We start from the raw sequence: 13,653 nt of genomic DNA, 5'->3' as shown, positions 1-13,653 counted from the left end.
TTCAGGGTTAATTCATTCAAAGTTTTAAATGCCATCCATATGCGGCTATCTTGGACAAACATAGAAACTGATAATACTTTCATTTCTTTTCCAATGGCTCATGGCTCTCCTCTCCATACTTTAAGTTACACATTAGGATCTGAGAAGAGCCACCACGGAACTCTCATAACACAGTACACAGTGTGAAAATTTAATTTATTTCCCTCCCAAGCCTCTAGAATATATTTCCCCTTAGCTTTTAGAAATGTGATAATAAAAATACCAACAGAATCTGATCGTGTACAGAGTAGAGGTGGAGAAAGCAGACAGCACATGGAAGCGGCCAGTTCTCGTGCCGCGGCAGTGAGTTAATGCTATGCTGTGGCAATGCCTCCTTCTGCTTGCATTGTACAGGACAGAGTTACAGTGGACAGGCCTCGGGTTTGTATTTTGTTCTTTAAACCCCTGGCGGATTTTAAAGAGGCTGGATTAAATAAATGACAATGCATTCGAGTCAGGGGAGGAAAAAAATTAAAAACCCAAAACGTCTTTCAGTTTATTCAAAATAAAAATACACATAGAATTATGAAAATATAGGTTTACTATTTCCACCACGCCAGCCTGTGCTGTTGAAAGGCTTGTGGTGGTCTTGAGTTTTTACAGCTCATCTCGATCCCTCAATAAAGTATACCTATACTCGCTGGGCGCCAGCTTCTGGAAGGAGCTCTCAGGAGGACTGCTCGCTACATCCTGGTCTTGCTGCAAAAGAAGAAAAGAATCTTGACACCAAAATGTTTCGTAGAATTGTCATACTTTCCTATCACATAACTGGCAGTGGCCATAAAGTTACTTGCTTATTAGTAAATAAAGGAGAAAAAGTATATGTCAGGGTGAAGAGGTAGGTTTGTCTGGTTTCTTCCCTGTCCGGCGCTTGGCACAGCACCACTGACACTGGGCCTGTCACAGTCACCGAGGCAATGTGGAAGAAGACGGAACGCTACACACCTACTGCTTCCTCGAGACCCCACAGTACAGTCCCACTAGTCTGCTCCTCACCCTGCACAGGTGACCGCCTGTCAGTGAAGCTGCTCTCCATCAACCACATCGGCGCCAGAAATGAGTAAGTCCTGGCTGAGTCGAGGAAGACAACCCTAGAGCGGACGTCTGTCACGCTTACGTGCCGACAGAGAAACCACACTTCCACGGGTATCTCAAGAGCGAGCTCACCTGTGCTACACGGCAGAGCCTATAGTGGAGAGCACATGGTGCACACGGACATTCCAACATAGACTAGCGTGTGCCCGTGAGGGCAGACAGCGGCAGGTGCCCTTCTCTACTGGACTGTCAGGCTTCACTTCCTCAGTAAGTTACACGCTCAGATACACGCTCAAGCTGAAACGGCATTACTTTGAACATGTACCTGGTACCCAGTTGGTTTAGTACAGAAATGTGGATAGAGTACATAGAGCCCACTGTGTAAGGAGGAGGTAAAATGGAAGAGGACAGTGCAGTAAACCGGATCCCCTGACTGTGTGACGCAGTGGTTCTCGGCTGTGGGTCCTGACCGTTCACAGGAGTCATCTGAGATCACCTGCCTATCAGACACGTGCATTAAAACTAGCAACAGTAGCAAAATCCGTTCTAAAGTAGCAACAAAAATAATTTAATGGTTGAAAGTCACCACATGAGGAACCGAATTAGAGGCTGAAGTATTAGGAAGGTTGAGAGCCACTGATCAGCTTTTGAGCTGGACAAAACAGTCACCCAGGATTACTGTCACGAGCCAGTCCCCACTTCAGCAGGAGCTAACAGTCATTTCTCAGATAAAGTATAACGGGGACTCTCAAGAGAACGCTTGACTTTTACCCTGACTCCAAATAAGGTAAGGGAAATTCAGTTTCTCTTTCTCTCATAAATAGAAGTTTCTTTGGACAAAGCAGTAGACTGAAGTCCTAGCATATAAAACACAAAGTGCTTTAATGTTCCATCATCTCCCTCTTAGTTTCATGGTCATAGACTTAAATGCAAATTTAGGACGCTTTCATAGAGCAAAGGCTTGCAAGCTACTAAACTCTCAGACCTTAAGCCCATCTATCCATCCATTCTGAGAATCTACCTTACTCATCAATCTATATGTGAATAAAAGCTAATATAAAAAATTGATAAATAGTTGTCAAACATTCCCATATCGAATGGGAAAGCTACACTGAATCCTGTGGTCTGAACATCATCAAGACTGCCTCTGGGAAGGCCCTTAGAATGGGTAAGGTAAGAAAGCGTTGCTCTGTGTGCTGAGGGCACATGTTCAGCTCCCCAAGTTCTGCTCTTTCACTTGCCAACAACACCAACCGTGCATAGCTACGCTCCCCAGGGTCACACTGACACCCCAGTTTAGATGATGAAGCACACACAGCACTTTACAGCTTTTCACAGAGAGATGTCAGGAGCTGAACCTCCAGCTCAGGTCCCCTCTGAGGCTCTCTCAATAGAAGAGCCCCACTGGCAAACACGAGTCCTACCTCTCCTGGGGCTGTATCGGTTGGGTCAGGTCCGTGATGGAATTCTCTGTGTAGTTTTCCAGAATGCAGGTCAAATACAAACTGCTTGAGTTTTCCAGGAATCCTAAAACCAAAGTGAATAATTATTTAGCTTCAACTGCCCAACAGGCCAACCTCTGCTGTGCTAATGTCACAGTGCTGTACAGAGACATCCCTTATAATCCCAGGGATCCCACCACAGCCATCACAGGTGCACCTTTTGTGTTCCAAATTTTAGTTTTTATTTTATGTTGAGTTCCTACATGTGCCTAGTATCTGCAGAGGCCAGAAAAGACAATGTGCCCCTGGAAGTTACAGATGGTAAGATGAGCCATCAGGTGGGTGCTGGGAACCAAAGCCGGGTCCTCTGAAGGAGCAGCAGGGGTGTAAGTGCGGAACTGTTCCTTCAGCACCGTGCTCTCATCACTGCACTTGTTTGACTGACATTTTCTATACTTACCATTAACAGAGGCAACGTTATCAGCATGTTGTACACTAAATGTGTTTTACTATCTTTAGTGGTAGATACTTGTGTGTGTGTGTGTGATATTTTTACTCTATAAAACAAAAAACTTATACCCTAGAAAAGCACACTAAGAATGTTGAGGTTCAAAGGGGCAAACGCCAGGAGAGGAAATCACTTGGAGCAGTCAGCTTGAGAACAGGGAAGCAGCGCTCAGTGTGGTTCTCACAGGCTCTAACCTGAGCACAGTCCTCCCTGTGGTGTCCAGACTACGCTGAGGAAAACACAGAGTGGATGCTCTGGAATCAGTTCCTTGAGTTATTCATTGATTTGCATTTTAAAGTCATTTTCAACATGGTTTTTAAAAAATTTAAGTTTGATTTGATAACTTATAAGTAATAGCTGAATTTTAATTTATATGTTTTGAGAAATAGAATGTTTTCCTTTGCCTGACTTCTACGGAGATTTTGGTGCTTCCAAACATTTATTATATATTTCAAATAGAACGCTATTCTTTTTTTATATGAATTACAAAAATTAAAATGTACTTCCGGGTGGCCTCGTCGGTAGAAGCAAGATGACGAAGGGAACGTCACCCTTTGGAAAGCGTTGCAGTGAGACACACACACCGTGCTACCGCTGTGGCTCTAAGGCTTGCCACCTTCAGAAGTCGACCTGTGGCAAATGTGGCCACCCTGCCAAGTGCAAGAGCAAGTATGACCGGAGTGCCAAGGCTAAGAGATGAAACGCTACTGGGACTGGTCGCATGAGGCACCTAAAGATTGTCTACTGCAGATTCAGACATGGATTCCGTGAAGGAACAACAGCTAACCCAAGAGGGCAGCTGTTGAGGATTTCAATCAGTCATAAAATAAATATTCTTGTTGAGAGAGAGAGAGAGAGAGAGAGAGAGAGAGAGAGAGAGAGAGAGAGAGAGAGAGAGAGAGAGAGAGAGAGAGAGAGATATGGCTCATCAGTTAAGAGCATTGTCTGCAGCTCTTTCAGAGGTACGGAGTTCAATTCCCAGCAACCACATGGTGGCTCACACTAGGATCTGATGCCCTCTTCTGGCATGCAGGCACACATGCAGATCAAACACGTTTATGCATTTAAAACAAAAACAAATAAGATTCTAAACTGTACTTGATACGTAGTTTAGTTCCTTGGGCACAACCTCGTGACTTTTCACGTACTTTTGTTTTCATTTGGTTTCATAGCCAAGAATCGCTAGTCTGTGTAAATATTACCAGTTCATATTATTTTGAGGTCCTGGAAGTGCTCCCCCCTTCAATAGCTCCCACTGAGCTGCACTAACCAATAACTTCATTGTGCACCATGTTGGCTCCCCACGAGCTTCAGAGCAGTAGAGACCAGCGGGTGCCAAATGCACAGTTTACAAATACCAATGACTGTCGGGTCGCAGTATTGACTGAATGCCCCGCCATGGCTCTCTGGTGCAGAAGTAATTGCACACACCAAAGATAAACATGAAGAGGAGATCAATTTACATTTCTTCTGACATCATCACTCCACAGCAAAGAGCTGAAGCAGAAAATTCAAGCCGCAGACCCCTAACGCTCCAACTGCCTGGATAATGGTGCTGGCTTGTTTACAAGCTGCCAAGACTATGAGAACGGCTGTGAGTCAAGGACTAGCTAATGAACGAGTGAATCCGAACTGCGAATACTCAAGACAGGCCTTTCCCTGACCTGAAGTTTCCCCTTGTCAGGAGACAAGAGGAAAGAAAGAATTTGAGCTCCAAAGTGGACAGTGTGGCAGTCTGCAAGAAGACTGTTAGAGTAGCTGATCCTGTTTTCATTTCAGGCTGTAGTTTCCCTGACTGCAACACTAACTGTGTCTCTTCTACCACCCAAACTTGTTTGTTTACAATGTCTTACTTTTAGACAGCGAAGCACACGCATGCACGCACACACACACACACACACACACACACACACACAGAGAGAGAGAGAGAGAGAGAGAGAACTCTCTGACAAAGGCACAACTAGGTTTATTATTTTTAAAAACTTAAACACAATAGGTAATTTTTTTTAACAATCTCAAGTTCTGTAACTTTGTTTTGAGAATCTCAGCATGTAGCTGGGCTGGTCATAAACTTACTCAAGATCTGTTTTCTGCTGCCTGAGATTACTGAGAGCAGTGCTCAGATTACGTTCTAAATTTTATCAAATGTGCAGTGTTTTCTTAGCACCTCTTCGAACCAGGTAAGATCTCCTGCACCCCTCTGCAACTAGATATTCCCTTCCCCCTAATCCCTGGCAACCACTCATGTGTTTACTGATCCTATGACATACATACATTCATACATACATACATACATACATACATACATACATACATACATACATGCATGCATGCACACACACACACACAGCACAGAAGTTACTCGTTTATCTCATTGAAGACATCTGGATGCTGTCTGGGTTTTGATCTGGATGGTCAGAAACAATGCTATGACAAATACATGCCTGTGACTGCAGGGCACTGTTGCCTTTTCACTGATGGCAGTGGAAGGACACAGACCAGCATCTCGCTGTGACTCTACCTTGCATTTCTTGACTATGTAATAACCCTGGGAACCTTACATGCGAAGTCACCATCTCTGTACCTTGTTTATGTCTAACATTATCATTCATATTACAAAGGTCTACTGCAACTTGATGAAAACCAATTTATCATCATCTTCAAGTGTTTTTGATGCTCTCAGAACTGCCTTCCTCCAACTATTAAGGATTTCCTTGCTTATTGTTTTCCACTTAGATCTATGATGAATAATAATAAAAATATTATCAGATAAACAAAATGTGTTTTTTACAAAATTCTATCAGGCTAGGCATGGTGAAGCAAGGTTGTCCCCTCAGACAGGAGAACCACAAACTCTAGCCAGCACTGGACAAGAGGACCCTGCCTCAAAAGTTAAGAAGGGCTAACGGTGCAACTTAGCGATGCAGCATTTGCCTAGCTGCAAGAACCTGAGGCTCAACTAGGAGTCTCACAACAAAAAGCAGAAGCAAGACAAAGGATAAAGGAACAGGACAAGCTCCACTGTAACCACGTTCCTTTTCACTTAAAATTTCTCTATAGAGAAAAGTCACATGATTATTTCAGTAGAAGCTGAAAAGGCCTTTGATAAAATCCAATACCTCTTCAAGTTAAAGGTATTGAGGAAATCAGGGATACAGGACACATACCTAAACATAATCAAAGCAATATACAAGCCAAGAGTGAACACCAAACTAAATGGAGAGAAACTTAAAGCAATTGCACTAAAAGTAGGGATAAGACAGACTGCCTACTCCCTATCTATTCAGTACAGTACCTGAAATTCTAGCCAGAGCAAAAGGAGATCAACGGGATCCAAATTAGAAAGGAAAAAGTCAAAGTATTGCTATTTCCAGATGATATGACAGTATACATAAGCATCCTCCAAAATTTTACCAGAGAACTCCTACAGCCGAGAAGCACCTTCAGCAAAGTGGCTGGATAAATAACTCACAGAAATCAGTAAGCTTCCTTTATACAAATGATATGTGGGCCAAAAAAAAAAAATTACAATAGCCACTAATAATATAAAATATCTTGGTTTAATTCTAACCAAGCAAGTGAAAGATCTGTATGACAAGAACTTTAAGTCCCTGAAGAAAAAAAGTGAAGAAGATCTCAGAAGATGGAAAAATCTCTCAAGCCCACAGTAGGCAGGACTGACACAGTGAAAATGGCAAAAAGTGATCTACAGACTCAATGTAATCGCCACCAAAATTCCAAGTCAATTTCTGTAGACCTTGAAAGGGCAAGTCTTACTTCATACTGAAAAACAAAAACCCAGGATAACCAAACAATAAAAGAACCTCTGGAGGAATCACCATCCCTGACCTCAAGCTGCACTGCAGATCGATAGTGAGGAAAACTGCATGGTATTGGTATAGAGACAGAAACGCTGATCAATGGAATTGAACTGAAGACCCAGAAATAATCCACAACCATACAATGAAAGCATCTCCAGCAAATGGTGCTGAACTAACTGGATGTCTACATGAAGAAGAATAAAAATAGACCCATATCTATCACCCTGCACAAAGTTCAAGTCCAAGTGGATCAAGGACCTCAACATAAAACTGGACACACCAAATCTCACAGAAGAGAAAGTGGGGAATGACCTTGACCTGGTTGGTACAGAAGACAAATTCCTGAACAGAACACCAATGGCTCAGTCTCTAAGATCAACAATTGATAAATAGGACATCATGAAACTACAAACCTTCTGTAAGGCAAAGAACACTGTCAATAAGACAAATCAGCAGCTCACAGACTGGGAAAGGATCTTCACCAACCTTACATCTGACAGAGGGCTAATATCCAAAATTTACAAAGAACTCAAGAAATTAGACACCAGCAACCCAAATAAACTAATTTAAAAACGGGGTACAAAACTAAACAGAGAATTCTCAACAGAGGAACCTCGAGTGTCTGAGAAGCACCTAAAAATGGTCAAAATTCTTAGTCATCAGGAAAATTCAAATTGAAACAACTCTGAGATTGCTAAGATCAAAAACTCAAGAGAGAGCACACACGGCTGGGGACATGGAGCGAGGACACTTCTTCATTGCTGGTGGAAAAGCAAACATGTACAGCCACTTTGGAAACCAATCTGGCAGCTTCTCAGAAAAGTGGGAATAGTTTGACCTCAAGACCCAGCTATATGACTCCTGGACATATATCCTACTATAGGTCCATAACTATGTTCATAGCAGCTTCATTTGTAATAGCCAGAAACCAGAAACAACCTAGATGTCCGTCAACTGAAGAATGGATAAAGAAAATGTGGTACATCTATACAATGGAATATATTATGAATTTTGCAGGCAAATGGGTGGAACTTGAAAATATCATCCTGAGTGAGGTAACAAAGACCCAAAAGGACATGAATGGTATTTGTTCACTTATCTGTGGATATTAGCCATAAAATAGAGGTATGATATTACACTCCACAGACCTGAAGAAGGTAAACAAAAAGGAAGGCCCAAGCAAGGAATCTCGAATCTCACTCAGAAGGTAAATAAGAGGCACATGGAGGGGCAGAATTGGGAGGTGAGGGGGATGAGGAGGGGAATGGGAGTTCAGGATCGGGTGTGGGGAAGGACAGGGGAGAAGGCTAGATGGCTGTGAAAATAAATCAAAATCTTTGACTGGGGGGTGGGTGAAGTGTGGGGTGTCACCAGGAGTCAGAGACCTGGGATAAGGGAAGAGTCCAAGAATTAATGGGGGTTATGACTTAGTTGTGACTCACTACATTGGGGATATGGAATCTGAAGTATCTGTAGCCAGGCAGGAACCCCAGTGGAGCAATAAAGACATCAACCCACTCACAAATCTTTCAAGCCCAAATTTATCCTCTCTACAAGAAACGCAGGCATGAGGAGGGAACAGAGACTGAGGGAATGGCCAACAAATAACTGGTCCAACTTGAGAGCCATCCTACAGGCAAGCACAGTGCCTGACACTTACTGATACTACTCTGCCATGCTTGCAGACAGGAGCATGTTGTCCTGACTGCTGACTCAGCTGCTGACTCAGACAGAAGCAGACACCCACAGCCAAACAGTGGAAGGAGCTTGGGGACTCTTATGGAAGAATAGGAGGAAGGATTTCAGGCCCGATGGGGATAGGAACTCCACAACCAAAGAACATGTATGGGCTGGATCTTGGCCTCCCTGCACATATGTAACAGATGTATGTAATGGGTTTTAGTGGTAACCTGGCAATATTTTCTTCTAGGTATCTTTCTGAATTCTTTGGACTGTTCTAACTTACACCCTCTAAGATCTGAGACACTCGTTTGTTAAAAGAGCACCTACAGACATCTCTGTACTAGTGGACAGCTCCCTCTGTGGCCTGGTTTTATAGGGTTTAATGGACTAATTTGCTTACATCTCTCCTCCCTGCTGAAATGAAGGCCACTGAGTTTAAGGAAACACAGTAAATATGTTCAGTGATTTGGTGTTTGGGGAAAAATGACATGGAGCCCAGAGTTGGAGAGAATTTATCATCAGAGTAGTCTACTCCATCTGGGGGTAGGTGTGACAGTAATTAGTAAAAGTGTGCAAGAACTGGCCTGTAATCTGTCCAGCTGCTATTTTTCTTCCTGTCACTCGAAACCTCAGTTATAAACACTTCAGGAAAAGCATTCATTAACTACGGCTTAAAGATGACAGGTTTTCTATATGTAGTATGTATGTATGTATGTATGTATGTGTGTATGTATGTATGTACATAAGTGCATGTGTGTATGTGTGTATGTATGTATGCATGCATGTATGTACATAAGTGCATGTGTGTATGTGTGTATGTGTGTATGTATGTATGTATGTATGCATGCATGTATGCATGTACATAAGTGCATGTGTGTATGTATGTATATATGTATGTATGTATGTATGTATGTATGTATGTATGTACATAAGAGCATGTATGTATGTATGCATGTATGCATGCATGTATGTGTATGTATGTATGTATGTATGTATGTATGCATGTATGTGTGTACATAAGTGCATGTGTGTACCAGGTGCCTGCAGAGGCAGAAGAGGGCATTAGATCGACTGGAGCTGGAGACAGACAGTTGGAAGCCCCCTGGCATGGGTTCTGGGACTCACACTCAGGTTCTCTGGAAGAAAGAGCATCAAGTGTTCTCAAGCACAGAACATCTCTCCAGCCTCAGGACAGCTTTCTTCACAGTCTATTCAGTCTTATATGATGTTTCTCAGGCTGGAGAAAACCACAGTCTTGGTACCTGGGTCTTAAAATTATCCCCACTCTTCCATCTTCACATAAAATCAATTCCTTTCAAGTTGGCTGGAAATCTAACTGATCAAACAATGCAAAAAGCCAAGGGCTCACAGAGCTGTGACTTATTTCTGCCATTGGGAAATAATAGCTCTTCAAACACCAGCATTTCTACAGTGTTTGACAGGTCCTGGCGGTGTCGCTGTCTGTATGCAGTACTGTGAGCTGGGCCTCTGGAGTCTGTGCACTTGTAAGTCATTTTACTTCAAGAGGATTCAATTTCTCTGAAAATGCAATGGGTGTCCTACCAGCAGTCTCCACTTCAGCATAAGACCATCACACTCCGTCAGACGATGCCAGAAATGCTGAGTTATTATGTAAAAAGTAATGACAGTAATTTGTAGGAGACTGCTTATCATTTCAGCCCTAATTATCAGGCAGCATGATAACAATTAGACAAGCCATTACATTTGTCAGACCCACCTTGCTGTGTGCTTTATTGGTTTTAACACAGCATCTATTCACACAGGCTCAGATCTAAGCTCTCACAGCACATACCACCTCTCAGTCTAAAAAACGTTAGCAGGAACAGTGCTTAGAAGGGGCAACTGGATAGCCAGGGAAAAATTAAAGAAGGAAATTGTTTCAAAGAGCTTCAAATGCAGCATTATGGAGCTCTGGCTGTTCTGGAACTAGCTCTGTAGATTAGGTTGTCCTCAAACTCGGATGCGCCTGCCTCTACCTGTTGAGTGCTGAAGTTAGACGGGCACGCCCCTTGCAGTGTAGATTATTTTCCATTGACACACTGGCTCAGATTCACTTTCCTTTCCTCTTTTCCCAAAGCAGAGCACGCCCCTCGCTGACAGATTAGCTCTACTTAGCCAGTCCATATACTGGTCCAGAAGGCCACAGCTGGGGAGTAAGAAGTGGGGGGCTCGATGAAGAATATGAACATAGTGCTAGAGATACTCGACAGTTAAGACTTCCTGATGCTTTCAGAGTAGACGGTTTGATGTCCAGCACACACATCCAGTAGCTTATGACTTCTGTAGCTCACCCTCGAGTACGTGGTACACAGATGTACACAGATAAAAACAAGAAAGGAAGTATGACTGCTGGTACTTGTTTGAGTTCTCCAGGAACGAGATCCAGAAGGAGATTCAAAATGACAGCGTTAATCTGGCTCCAAAGATGAAGGTAGGAGGTAAGCAAGGCGAAGTCCTTCAGAGGATTCCCAGAACATGTAACACAAGATCCCCAGAGATTTAACAAAAAATAAAAATAAATAAAAAAGCTGAGCATGGTTTGGTTGTTGACTTGTAGGCCTAAACAAGGTCAGCATCCTCTTGACTTCTAAGAATAATAATTTGAGATGTTACAGTTAAGGCTATCCCTCATAAAAAAAACAAAGCAAGCAAGCAAGCAAACAAACAAAGAAACAAAAAAGCAGTCAAAAGTGTGCACACACACCCCTCAGAACTACAAGTTAAGAGGTGTGCTCGCGAACTTCATAAAAACGATACACTCGCCAGGAATCTTTCAGTGCTAGATACGGGTGATGTCTGTGGTGTTTGGATAAGAACAGCTCCCACAGGCTCGTCTATTTAAGTGTGCAGTCATCACACTTGGATGCATTATGCATTAGTACTTAGAAGGATTAGAAGGTGTGGTCTTGTCTGAAGAAGTATGTCACTAGAGATGGGCTTAGAGGTGTCAGAACCTCAAGCCAGGCCCAGTGGCACTTTCCCCCACCCCTCCCTCTCTCCTGCCTGCTGACCCAGACGTGGAACTCTCAGCGACCTCTGCAGCACCATGTCCCACTAATGCTGCTTCTCCCCCATGAAGGCAACGGACTAAGCCTCTGAAACTATAACCAAGCGAAGATTAAATGCTTTCTTTTACACGAGCTGCCATGGCCATGGTGTCTATTCAAAGCAGTAGGACACTGACTAAGACATCCTCTAGCTCTCTTCGAAAGCTCCTTTTAGTTTGAGAATGCAGTCTTTGGGGAATGGAAAGACAAAGACACCAACTAGGTAGGTTGGCCAGATCTCACCCAATATTAAATTCCACAGAACTGAGGGGTCTCGATGTGATATGGGTTTTGTCCTAACATACCTGGATGTTAGAAAAAAGATCAGAAGGTAAGCTGCTCTGCTTTCAAATTCAGCATAGCCTTGCTCTTTCAACTGCCTAATTTCTTCATCGAAAAGTATGATGCTACTTTCCAGTTAAAAACAGGGCTTCAGCCCGGAAGACCCACCACCACAGGCAGCTGGCCAACAGCTCTGAGGCCATCTGGGCCCAGAGCCAGTGCTTTATGTTGGTCCACTCCAACATCTACTCCATCTATGAGCTGCGTGGGCAGATGAAGGAGCTAGTGCTGAAGAATCAGATCCAGGAACAAGTCGTTTCCATAGAGGACAAAAACCTGAAGTATGGCTGTGCTGGAAGCCAGCACCAGCACCACAGAGCAGCTCTGTGGGGCCTGAGAGACCCATGGAGACTCTCAGAGGAGATGAGGTGGCAGCAGAGGAGTCTGCAGAGCCCACAGTGTCCCCAGGGAAAACAGAAGGGCGGGTCCACGGGAAGATCTCCGTATAAAGTGGACTTTGGAAACTGGGAGAAAAGCTGGTGGAACAGAGCTGGATAGGCAGGGAGAATGGTAACACTACAGACGGCAATGCCATGGCCCATGCTGTAGCCAGAAACCATGGAGAAGCCATGGTCTGTGCTGCTGCTGACAACGATGGGCAAGAAGCATCTTTCGCAGAGGCACAAATGACCGCAGACACCCCTCCCCCTCCCACTACCCTACCCCTGCTCAAAAAAAAAAAAAAACCCAAAAACCAAAAAAAAAGTCTAGATCAGAAGCCATTGAAAAGAACTCTTAGAAATTGTGATAAGGATACTGAAGTATAGCTTTTCCCCGTCGATGGCTTCTGATAGGGTGAGGTAGAAGGAATCGGTTATCTTTAAAGCAGTTGGCCACTGGGAGGCCCTTGTGGCCACAGACTCCAGTGATTATATGAGCAACTTGAGGGAGGTGGACCTGGTTTGACTGTGAAGCAAATGGGATCAGGGTATGTTGGATTGCGGTACAGTATGTGAAATTTTGAAATAATAAATAAAAACATTAAATTAGAAAAGAGAAATTTCACCTTCAGGTCTCCATCTGTGCTTAGAGCTGGGGCCATCCCACTGCCATCAGGAAACAAAACCTGCTGATCACCCAGGAGCACTCTCACTCCTAAGCCCACAGGCCCACAGGAGGGACAACCTCCAGTCAAGAGACAGCAAGACCAACTAATATCACAGATAACAAGATGCCAAGACCTAAGCAACAGAAACCAAGACAACCTGTCAACATCAGAACCCAGTTCTCCCACCAAAGCAAGTTCTGGATATCCCAACACATTGGAAAAGCAAGATTTGGATTTAAAAATCATACCTCATAATGATGATAGAGGACTTTAAGAAGGACATGAATAACTCCCTTAAACACAAAAGGACACAGGGAAACAAGTAGAAGCCCTTAAAGAGGAAACACAAAAATCCCTTAAAAAGCTACAGGAAAACACAAGCAAACAGATGAAGGAATGGAACAAAGCCATCCAGGATCTAAAAACAGAAATAGAAACAATAAAGAAATCACAAAGAGAGACAACCCTGGAGATAGAAAACTTAGAAAAGGGATCAGGAGTCGTAGATGCAAGCATCACCAACAGAATACAAGAGATAGAAGAGAGAATCTCAGGGGCAGAAGATACCATAGAAAACATCGACACAACAGTTAAAATGCAAAAAGCAAAAAGCTCCTAACCCAAAACTTCTAAGAAATCCAGGACACAATGAGAAGACCAAACCTAA

General features: G+C 43.4%; 1 protein-coding gene across 1 annotated transcript in view; it reads right to left on the bottom strand.

Moving 5' to 3' along the window:
• Positions 1–510: 510 nt before the first annotated feature.
• The window catches only part of ERP44 (endoplasmic reticulum protein 44), an 80,259-nt gene continuing 67,116 nt past the window's right edge, over positions 511–13,653 (bottom strand). Inside the window, exons 11-12 of the mRNA XM_080940061.1 lie at positions 2,499–2,601; positions 511–738 (exon numbers count right to left, since the gene is read on the bottom strand). Coding sequence (XP_080796187.1) covers positions 637–738; positions 2,499–2,601 — 205 coding nt within the window. The 3' untranslated portion in view covers positions 511–636. The remainder of the gene's footprint in view (positions 739–2,498; positions 2,602–13,653) is intronic.

This window comes from Micromys minutus (assembly GCF_963924665.1).
Source record: "Micromys minutus genome assembly, chromosome: 28".
Lineage (NCBI taxonomy): Eukaryota > Metazoa > Chordata > Mammalia > Rodentia > Muridae > Micromys > Micromys minutus.
Note: the sequence above shows the minus strand (reverse complement) of the source record. Positions and strands in the feature narration are given on the sequence as shown.